At 41.7% G+C, this 11,110-nt stretch overlaps 2 protein-coding genes across 2 annotated transcripts; both read left to right on the top strand.

Annotated features, from left to right (window-relative positions):
• The first annotated feature begins 4,994 nt into the window (after nucleotides 1–4,994).
• On the top strand, nucleotides 4,995–6,196 carry LOC128712644 (CLIP domain-containing serine protease C9-like). Its single transcript, XM_053807532.1, has 3 exons — nucleotides 4,995–5,492; nucleotides 5,558–5,735; nucleotides 5,850–6,196. The coding sequence occupies exons 1-3, from the start codon at nucleotides 5,004–5,006 to the stop codon at nucleotides 6,194–6,196; spliced, it is 1,014 nt and encodes a 337-aa protein (XP_053663507.1). The 5' UTR covers nucleotides 4,995–5,003.
• Nucleotides 6,197–9,746: 3,550 nt separating this feature from the next.
• On the top strand, nucleotides 9,747–10,940 carry LOC128712642 (CLIP domain-containing serine protease C9-like). Its single transcript, XM_053807531.1, has 3 exons — nucleotides 9,747–10,250; nucleotides 10,316–10,493; nucleotides 10,591–10,940. Exons 1-3 carry the CDS (start codon nucleotides 9,756–9,758, stop codon nucleotides 10,938–10,940), a joined length of 1,023 nt encoding a protein of 340 aa, XP_053663506.1. The 5' UTR covers nucleotides 9,747–9,755.
• The last annotated feature ends 170 nt before the right edge of the window (nucleotides 10,941–11,110 follow it).

The raw sequence follows: 11,110 nt of genomic DNA, 5'->3' as shown, positions 1-11,110 counted from the left end.
TCCTCTCCTTTAGGGGGGTTAGTCCTAACAGCAAGCATTTCGTTTTTTAACTCAGGTGGTGATTTCAGGAGCACAGAGTGAACCGAGTAATCTTTCGCATGATGAGTCGTGGCGGTAGGCCACCAAATGGCGTACTCGAGCACCGAGCGGAGAAGAGTGCAGAATAGACTTAGCGCAAAGATTTTTTTTTTATTTTGCAAACTTAACGCCCGGAATTTGTTAGAAATCGGCATTCATCGTCCATTAAAAGACCTCCATAGGTTTGGACGATCAACGGTTTCACTCCGTCGCTTAGTTTGAACCTTACTGACATTCGTCTAAGTTTCCTGGTACGTTTTAATCACTCGCGCAACAGTCGGAAAAGGATAATGGATAATTTGGATAAGGCAAACTTAACGGTTTCGCCAGCTCCCGAGTTGACACTGATGGATCATGCAGATGACAGTGCACAATGAATGTTCGCTTCTCCTCTTGCATGTCGAATATTTTGGCAGATAAATAAAGAAATTGCGTGACAATTTGCACAAATTACAGCGTTTACTTCTGTCAATAAAACGCTGTCAAAAGTTTACATTTTTGGGAACTGGTAGACTGAAACATGCCAAAATGCCTCATTTTTAAATTAACCAAACCTTATATGGACAGCACACCGTTGAACAATATTCGAGTAAGTATCGAACTAGAAAGCAATTCAAAGCTTTTTAAACACGCAAGGTCGTTCAAGTCTCGAGTCAGTTTATATATCAATCCTAACGATCTGTTCTCGGCTGATAACGTTGTCATAGTGAAGTCCAAGCGTCAATTCTTGGTCAAGTAAAACACCTATGTCACGTATGTCACTGCGGGAACAAATTGCGATTACCACCGCCGTGGAGTTGACCGAGCGAAGATCGGTTAACTCAGGAAATCCTTTTGCCTTTTGTCTTTAGGTTTAGTCTTAGGGTATTTAGGGGTATTATCTTTAGGTATGTAGTCTTAATACATACTGGACGTCAGGCTTTTTTCTGGATTAACCAGAATCAGTTCCTGCCGGTGGGTCGTATACTGTCCATAGACAATCCTTTTGACACAGCGGACTTGTTACTGGATTTTGGCTTGTTTGACTTTAGGCTTGTTCCTGGATTCGTAGTTCCTGATGAATAGCCTTTTTTCACTAAAGGTTCAGGAGACGTATCTAGGCATGGAGTGCCGATCGATTCTGATTGCCAACACAGAAATGACTTGAAGCCGTTGGGGTTTGGATTACAAACGAAGTTTATTAACAAATTTCCCTACTTATATACTAACATTATGTATTAAGATTTGTAAGTGAAAATGAGATGAAGGATTTAAAGGGGATCCGAATCATTTCCCGTACATTTTACATCATCTTACTTTGTCGGTGTACCCTTCCGTAGGTCGTTATTTGTATGTTAGAAGGCGGTATTGTTTTAGTATATTCTGAGATATGTTAGAAGGTCATTTTATTACTCGACCGTTGGGCGTATCCCGTTTACCCTATTAGTCGTAATGCATCTGCTGCATTTTTAGCCGCTCGAGATGCTCGTATTGTTTATTCCCTTATATGCATCTCTGTTCTTACACACTCGTCGGAATTCCCTTGGTACCCTTTACGTTCTATGAATTCCAATGCGCTTGTTCACATGTCTGTATTCCCTGTTTCCGTTTTTCTCAATTTTACGATTACCTCTCCTTGGTACTAGGACGCTCGCTAAAGTTTTCTGTTCGCGTTCGTAATAGCGCATTTGAGTGGTTCTATATATATACAGTTTGGTGACAGTGGTGTGGTATAAAGTGGTGACATTTCATCCGAGAATTTCTGAAATCCCCCCCCCCCCCCCTACGAGATCTCCTGTGATGCATCACCCCCCCCACCCTCCCCCCCTCCCCTCCTCCGGATCACATCAAGATAACGACACTGATATGCCTACAAATGAGCGTGAGGTACGGTTACCCAATTTTGAGGTTGACCCCCACTTATATAGATACCCGCACTGAGTATAAGGTTGCGGATATAACAGCTAAACCACGCTAGGATCGATTCTAGTATCGAGCAGTATATCACACGGCAGCAGCATCTTAGGTAGTTTTCAGGTCGGTGCAGCTTCAATCCACTTGCAAGACCTGGTCCATATAGTTCACACACTTTGAGACCAATCACACTAAATTTGTCGAGATGGAACATTTGGGCATAAAACCGTGCTACTTACTCTCGATGTATAGACGCTCTGAGCATATTCTCGTGGTCGGAAATTTCTATGGTTTTCAGACAAGCGCATAACGATCTGACAGAGGCATAGCTAGATGTGAGTGGCTTGTCACCTTGTACAAGAGGATCATCCATGAAGGTTTCCAAATAGCAAGGATCTCACCTTTCTTCAAAGACAATTTGAAGAACCTCACGAGAAGAGGACGTAATGCATTAGAGCACTGTTTCAAAACCGCTGCCGGAATGCCGTAAGGACCAGGGTTATATGATGTTTTGAGATTCTCTTTTGGCAAGGTTTCGTATATGTCGTAAGGAGTATTTACCTGGGACCTTTTTAATGTAAGGAGACCGGCTGTACATTGTTCTTTTGTCTGGATTTTACAAATTACCAGAAGTCTGTAGTATGCGTTTTAAGGGCACGTTGGATGCGCATGATGAAACGGTTATATAGGATGTAACGTCTGTTGTAAGCCCGATAGCAGCGCATTGCGAGACGTGCTACTTTTTGATTTTGAGAGCTTGGATGTCGTTGCTGATTCTTAACAATTTTTAGTTCCTTTAATGTGTTGCTTGACCACGGGGAATTACACGGAGGTCCAAATAGAGTAACGTTATCATTTAAAATTTGTAGTATTTTGGCATGGAAAGTTTCTATAGTTTCATCAATAGAGATATCTGTTATCTTTTATTTAGTTTAACCGTTGAGCCGTGCGATCAAGTGTGCGAGAGTATGTTGGGCACGAGAGATGAACGGTAACTCGAGGTGGAGGATGTCAGCTGGCAGCATATGTTCTTTGGTTGTGGGCACAGATACTTTGGTTATCAGTGCTGCAGTATCGTTAACGAGTACCAGATCAAGAATTCTACCCATGGCTTTTTGTGCGGTGTTGAACTGCTGTAATAGATACAAACGCATGTTGAGGAACGCAAACGTTGAGGAATGTTCTGCTATGTGATGTGCTTTGTGGGTTCATTGTTATTTATCCATGTGATGGATGGCTGATGAGAATCGCCAAGTTAAATTAATTTATCATCAGCCCCTATTAGTTCCGAAATTTTTCGAGCAATGACGATACGCAGGATAGAGTGGTTGAGTCTTCGCTTTTGTTCGGCGGTAGGTAGATGTTCGGGACGGTTAAGTGGTGTATTGGTCTTCACACGATAGGATCGGTCCAAAATCCCATCCAGACCAAACCCCCGTACGTAGGATTGACTAACCCGCTACGGGTAAGTAATGTCAAAGAAAAGGCAGGCCTAGACCTCTTGAGGATGTTGTGCCGATAATGAAGAAGAAGTAGATGTTAGCGAGAAAGAGAACACCTTTCTTCAGAATTCCGAATTCTTTCAGACCCACACATATTCCAAGGAAACAACCTCGGTATAGCGCTCACGTGATTTTAGCGAAACGGCAGTCAGGACGCTGCCGCCGCATGTATGAGTGCTGTTAAGTGCGTTTCGATCAGTGCGCTAGATAGTATAGTTATGATCAAATAATAATCCGGATGGTATGGATGGATGGATGATGAAAAATCAACGACAAGTCAGCGGCGTTTCCGTGAAGGAAAATTTCTTTCTTCATGGAGCATCTACTGTCCAGAGTAACCGGAAGAGGGGGAGTTTTACCACGAGTCTGAGAAACCAGAGTGTAGTTTAGTTGTGAGTGTTTCGAGGAGATCGTCCTTCATTTCCTTCACCGATCGGGAGAAGCGGGATAGAACTAACGGACACCGCTGATGAAGTAGCTGCTGTTGATGAGTTGGTGAAAATCAGGTTAGGTACATTTCCAGATGAGTTCAACGTGTTGCTCAGTTGAAAGAGCACATTTTGCTGAAGGTCATCAAGTAATTGTGATAAATGAGTAGCTGGTTCGAAATAATCGAATTAAATGTCATTATCGACAGGCGTAGGATTTCGTTGGTTGATTAAAATCACCAATGAACAGGAAGTTGTCACCAAGACGCAGAGATGAGTATTAGTGGTTGATGCAATCGAGAACTGTGTTGATCGTTGTAGCGCAAATAAGTCATACGATAGCTGTTACGTTTATTTAAACAGGTGTTTTGAGTGCGAGCGTCCGTGTCTCCCCGGTGGTTGGTTGGAAAACAGGACGATCGCATGACGTAACGCACGCACAACCCTTTCGCCGGATGCGTGACCTGACGTTTAGCTATCCAATCCGCGTTTACAGGCGTAGGTATGAGCGTTAGCACTAACAGTAGCCAAGATTCACAGACGCGATCACATCATAATCTTGACAAATTACGGAAAGCACTAAAGAAGGCAAAGGTTTCATGAGGTATGGCTATGGCTGGTTGATTGGTATTCATAGGTCATCAAAGATGTGTGTCTGCGGAAGTACCGTGTTCTCAATCGTAATCCTAGTTCCACGATATCCGCGATTATGCTAGACTTCTATACATTACAGGAAATGTAAATCCAGTAATGCGTGTTGTACTCTGCGTCCATCCTAATGTCATTGCCTTATTGATATTGATGAGTACTCTTCTTGGTACCAATCGATGACGCGATCGACCGCAGTGTGGTTATTGAACCCGTGCCAGCACATAACTCGATTTAATCGTTTTTAAAATATCGTTTGTGTACCGTGACTTTCGTAAACAACTTTAAAGATACAACCTTTCCCTAGAATTATGATCATGAACCAAGCGTGCAAGGTGGCAGTTTACTGATAACACATCATGCACGCGTTATCAATAAAATAAAAACATTGAACAGTGTATATAATCTATTGAGATTTGGTGTAGCCGCAGTGAATCGAAAGCATTTGAGCAACATGGTTGAAGTACGCGTGATTGTGTTAATGCAAATTTTGTTGGTTTGCAACTCTTTTGGTGTATCAAAATGCGAAATTAAATATCCGGAGGGAAAAGCTTGTCATACGCATGCCTTGGACAGTGGAAAGTGCATGAAAGAAAACTTGTGTGATCCAGCTTTTATTCACTCATTGCCCTATGAGGATCATTCGCCCGTGTGCCAACAAAATGCTTTCTACAAAGTGTTTTGCTGTCAACCTTTTCTGGATTTCTGTAAACATCGTATAAAATCTCAAATCACGTACGGCACTGAAGCGAAACCAGGAACGTTTCCTCACCTTGCCCGGTTGGGAGTTAAAAGTGATGTCGGTCAGATAAAATGGAGGTGCAGTGCAAATATAATATCGGTGAAATTTCTTCTAACAGCCGCTCATTGTAAAGCAGTGGCGGCCATAGCAGGAGTTGATTGTACTGGGGAAGTGGCATGTAAACAACAAATTACTGTAAAGGTAAAACAGTTGAAGACGAAATATTTACTGCAAGAATGACACTTATGGCATATCATTTGTTACAGAGCTTCATTTCACATTCAAAATACAAATCAATTTCTAAACAACACGACATTGGTGTAGTAAAGCTACAAAAAAATATAGAGTTTAATGTGCGCGTTCTTCCAATTTGCCCATATGCGAATATAAACGACGTCCCAGACACGGAAGATATGATTATTGCTGGATGGGGCAAAAACGAAAGTACGTATTTTGTTTATATGTTTGCAAAGCTTGTCTACAATCTTATACGAATAATGTCAAAGGTATCGGAAAGTTGTATGAATGATCAAATTTATTATCCATCGTGTGTTCTAGATTATTCGGATGCGAAACGTTTGATGTATGCGACTGTACGGACCGTACCAATAAAAAAATGCCGAAACAACTATAAGGAGGTGATGGAACCTTTAGGGATGCAGGGTGCTGGAATAATCAATGAACAGTATTGTGCTTTGGGATCTTTAGAGGAACCTGTTAATGAATTTAGCGATGCGTGCCAAGGAGATTCTGGTGGACCATTACAAGTGAAGCAGGGCAATGATATATACTTGGTAGGAGTTATATCGGCTGGTGTTGGGTGTGGCTCATCTTTGCCTGGATTATACGCACGTGTTGCTGCTTATTTCGATTGGATTAATGCCACAGTTACAGGATCTCCTTAGTTTTGTTTTATGATGATAGTTCGATGATAAACTCTGATGACTAACATTTTTTCGTGAGCATTATCGTGAATGTAGACATACGTCAGTCGAATGTTTGGATTTGGCGACTTTACATAATAAATATCAATCAATAAATCAATTAAAGCACTAGAAAAAACAGTTCATCGTACGTTGATCTAGCTTTTAAAATCGTCAACTGACATTAGTACAGTTTAAGCACAACGGACCCAACGCTTTTTAGTGCACTTTGATAAAATTATTAGCAAGCCCTACGTTTTCTTTACCTTCTCCGCCGCATTGCCTCTAATATTTAACACCCGTTATGTATGAAGGTTCAATATCGTAGTCTAGTAATTATCTTCCAAATAATAAAGTTTTCTAGTCTCGCCGTTCTCTCTTTCTCTTATCAGGCTTATGAGATTGCGCAAAAACCATTTACATGGTTTGCACTACAAAATATTTTAGCAACAGGCCAAGAACTCCCTCCATATTTCACCCACTTTCAGGTTTTGGAACTTCACTGTCGAAGTTCCTTCGTGAAGTTGTTGGAGTTTCATTACCGACCCCAAGTTTTTCCGACCGACTCTAAGCCATGTTCTATCCATCCCAAGCACCCCGTTCACGTTCTCGTCTATTCCTAAAAACCCAGCTGATTTCCTCCTACTTCTCGGCGATTAAAATCAACCATCGATCCCCTGAGATCTACCGCTCTTCAACCTACCGGACAACCTCAGCCCTCGACGGAACCCTCCTATTCCTTCTTTTCAACATCCAATTTCATCGATCATCTTGTGCTCCTAGATCTTCAATAAATCAGTAATGTGGTCAACGGACTTGGTCCTGACTAATCCCATCGCCGCCGCTTCCTAAAATGTTCGCCCTTGCTCGAACGCGTTGATCTACAGCTATGTCCATCATGCGGCGCTTGAAGTCTCTCTCTTTGGAACTGTTGGAATCAAAGCGAGCGCTGCCATTAAATGTATGTATTTTAAATGAATATGGCATCTTACCACTTGGGTAAACCCTGCGATTAATATTTGTTATCTGGGAGATAATACTATAGATCGCTAAATCAGCATTATTCGGTTTAGTCATAGGATAATAGAAATAAAATGTAAGAATTACTACGGTCAACGAGTCGAGGAGTCGACATGTTCCCCGATTCGTCCAGCCTGATACCTTATAAGATGTAGCGATTGTGTGACACCATAATGCGCTCTCTGACATAATCGGTCCGCTTTGCCAGGTTTTGGTTACTACTCCTCATCCTCCTCCCTTGGTTAAGAGTAGTTCGGTATAGTCCAACACTCAAAACCAATTATTTCCCCCACCTACCAGGCCTGATTGCATCAGGTCAATACATTCCCTCTCCCCCCAACGACAGTCCAGGTTGACATTGTCTACCGGTACCTTCCTTCGTACCTTCCTTCCCTGCTTCCCAACCAAAACCCAGCATCGCGTGCAGAAGCTTCGCTGCATGCGCCTTCAGGATCCCTGCTCTACGACTTACAGTCCGTCAACCCAATTTTTCAAATCTGAGAAGAACTGGTTGCCACCGGGTCGACGAGATTCTCGATCTTGCCGATTGGACTGTGCTGTGATCTTCTCCTTTATAGACGACCTCGTGTCGTTCTTCAACTCCTCCATTCTATCCACCCTGCATTTCAGTTCGCGATCCGTAGTCATTGCGCCCGGAAAGAACCCTTTATCTTGACGACGTGGCCGATCGTCTTTTAACAAATACCTTTTTTATTATACTTAACCTACCGTCGGTACAACGGTTCGAGCGACAAGTGGTACTTTTCACGCATCCAAATCCCTTTCCCATCTAACCTTCCCTGTCGACGTCGACTTTGTCATGCGCGCCTTAAACACCCTAAATCTGGTCCGCCTCATCTGGTCCTAAAGGTATCTCTGGATTCGTACTTACCCACTGCAAAAATACCCTAGCTACTCTGCTCTCCATCATGTTCCACATGTCTCTTTGTACCCTTGTTTTCCCTTCTGCCTGGAAATCAGCTGGGCTGTTTCCTGTCTTTAAAAAAGGCAATCGCTTCCTGATTATGACATGTACTCGCCTCTATGTCCCCTCCCGATCCATTCGTCCCTGCGCCCTGTTAGATATCGTTGCCCGGCGTACTGGTTACGGATACAACGACCCGTTTATTGTCTGTCTGCGCAATTTTAACCGCTTCTCTGATCTTTTCGACTATAAATTCGCTGTCCCCTCTTTTGTCTCCTTTGATCGCTTAATCTCCGTTGACCCCTAGCCATCAGTTGAATAATTCCAATAATTCCTTTCTTTTTATGCATTACCAACCATTTCCACTCTCCTAGTGGAAAGTCTTCCTCCTCATCCACGATCACTCTCGTCGGCCCCGTGATTGTCAGCAACTTGAAACTTTATTCTGTACGGCGTCTTACCTTAGACTTTTAAGATATTGTTCAGTAATCAATTATATATAATTAAATACGTAAATATATAAATAAACGTAGTACGCATTTCGGTAGCCGTGATCCAGCCCATGCATGTTTGATTTTAATTCGTCTTTGCCGGTATCCCCTTTCTGTCAACTTCTCCGTACACAAGTGTACTTAGCGATTAGCAACACCATTATTTTAGACGCCACGATAGTATTAGTGCAATGTTAATTATAAATGTAGGCGTAGATTAAGAAAGAGCTATGTAATAAATTAATCGATAAGCAGCACTCAAAGAGAACACACGCGCTCGGAGCTTCATTATTACACATGCATCCTAATTACGCATGCATTGTCTCATGTTTATTTTCTTCTTCTTCTTTCCTCTATTTCAATGTGTGGCCAAAGAATTCTTTCAATTTTCCCTTTCCAAATTTCCCTCTTTATTTTAGGTTCAACCTATTAATTAAGTAGAGGTTAAGTCTAAATCCTTGTAAATTTGGCAAAGGAATGAAATGTATAAAATGAAATGAATTTCAATGTGGCGTTCGATCCTCACGACATTTTTTTTTATTGAGTTGTTAAATGCCCTTGTCTGGTGGGTGCCACTTGTTTGAACTTCAAGGACGCAAATGTTAATTATCAAGAAATAGCGGAGACATAGGATATGAATTGATCACTACCGAAAGTGCTCTGGATCAACTTCCAATTCAAATTAGTTTTCGTCCTGTGCTCCCGTGCGAGTTAAGGATAGTTGACATATCTGAGGAGCAGAAGTTGTCCATGCAAGATCGTTGCTAAATATCCAAGGCCGATTAATTTTTTTTTTAATTTCATAAACTTATACAATTATCTTATGAAGACCACCGTTTGTCTCGATTGCGACAGTTACTATGAATTCTTGTTGGTATTCATTGGTTGGTTGGTTTTCAAAATACCATTTGAAACTCGCGCTTTCAAAGTGTGTAAATGACTGTCAGGTATACCCCGTCAATGGAATTATGATCGTGCACCAAGCGTAATGCTGGTTTGCTGATAACTCGTCATGTTCGGGTTATCAATAAAATTAAAGCATGTTTGTGTGTGTATTGTGTATGGAATTTGATTTGCCTCAGTAGAGCGAAAGCATTTGAGCAACATGGTTGAAATGCGCGTAATTGTGCTAATACAAATTTTGTGGATTTGCAATACTTTTGGTTTTGTAAGATACATCATAAATGTTCCCATCAAAGAGGGAGAAGTTTGTCAGACGGAGTTTTTGGACGGTGGAAAGTGTATGAATGTAGAGTTGTGTGATTCAGCTTTTATTCACTCGTTGTCGTATGAGGATCATTCGTCCGCCTGCCAACAAAATGCTTTTTACAATGTGTTTTGCTGTCAACCTTTTCTGGATTTCTGTAAACATCGTAAAAAACCTCATATCGCGCACGGTACTGAAGCGGAACCAGGAACGTTTCCTCACCTTGCCCGGTTGGGTGTTAAAAGTGATGACGGTGAGATCGAATGGAGGTGCAGTGCAAATATTATATCGGTGAAATTTCTTCTAACAGCCGCTCATTGTAAAGCAGCGGCGGCCTTAGCAGGAGTTGGGTGTACTGGGGCAGCAGCATGTGAACAACAGATTACTGTAAAGGTAAAACAGTTGTGGACGAAATATTTACTGCCAGGATGCCACTGACGATATTTTATTTGTTGCAGGACTTCATTTCACATTTAAATTACAATCCAACAAAAAAATATCACGACATTGCTGTAGTGAAGTTACATAAAAATATAGAGTTTAACGTGCGCGTTCTTCCAATCTGTCCATATGCCAATAAGAACGATATACCGGACACGGAAGATATGATTATTGCTGGATGGGGCACCACGGAAAGTGCGTATTCAGTTTATGTGTTTGTAGAATTTGGTTTAAATATTATGCGACCAGTGTCAAAAGTTTTTTCATCTTTATTATCCATCGTGTGTTCTAGATCTTTCGAATGCGAAATCTTTGATGTATGCGACTGTGCGGACAGTACCAATAAAAAAATGCCGAGACAACTATATGGAGGTAGCAGCAATTCTAGGCAAAAGGTTAAGTGATGGAGTACTGGCTGAACAGTACTGCGCTCGGGGATCCTTGGTGGAACCTGTTAATGAATATAGCGATGCGTGCCAAGGAGATTCTGGTGGACCATTACAAGTGAAGCAGGGCAATGATATATACTTGGTAGGAGTTATATCGGTTGGAATTGGGTGTGCTTCAGCTCTGCCTGGATTATACGCACGTGTTGCTGCTTATTTCGATTGGATTAATGCCACAATTACAGGATCTCCTTAGCTTTGACGTATGATGATAGTTCGATGATAAACTCTGATGACTAGCTGTGCTTCATGAGCATTATCGTGAATGTAGACGTACGTCTACGAATTTATTGATTTTTGCTAGGTGTTGGAATGTATGAATCTGGTGAAAACCTACGCTTTACATAATAATATTAATCAATACAT

The sequence above is a fragment of the Anopheles marshallii genome, chromosome 3 (genome assembly GCF_943734725.1).
Source record: "Anopheles marshallii chromosome 3, idAnoMarsDA_429_01, whole genome shotgun sequence".
Classification (NCBI taxonomy): Eukaryota; Metazoa; Arthropoda; class Insecta; order Diptera; family Culicidae; genus Anopheles; species Anopheles marshallii.
The sequence above is the reverse complement of the archived record's forward strand: the minus strand, read 5'-3'. Positions and strand labels throughout refer to the sequence as shown.

What these genes read in the sequence shown, in the direction of transcription:
- LOC128712644 (XM_053807532.1), top strand. Translation starts at nt 5,004, where the DNA reads ATGGTTGAAGTACGCGTGATTGTGTTAATGCAAATTTTGTTGGTTTGC. An exon ending in AACAACAAATTACTGTAAAG is followed by an intron (nt 5,493 to 5,557) that starts GTAAAACAGTTG and finishes CATTTGTTACAG; the next exon opens with AGCTTCATTTCACATTCAAA. An exon ending in TGGATGGGGCAAAAACGAAA is followed by an intron (nt 5,736 to 5,849) that starts GTACGTATTTTG and finishes CGTGTGTTCTAG; the next exon opens with ATTATTCGGATGCGAAACGT.
- LOC128712642 (XM_053807531.1), top strand. Translation starts at nt 9,756, where the DNA reads ATGGTTGAAATGCGCGTAATTGTGCTAATACAAATTTTGTGGATTTGC. An exon ending in AACAACAGATTACTGTAAAG is followed by an intron (nt 10,251 to 10,315) that starts GTAAAACAGTTG and finishes TATTTGTTGCAG; the next exon opens with GACTTCATTTCACATTTAAA. An exon ending in TGGATGGGGCACCACGGAAA is followed by an intron (nt 10,494 to 10,590) that starts GTGCGTATTCAG and finishes CGTGTGTTCTAG; the next exon opens with ATCTTTCGAATGCGAAATCT.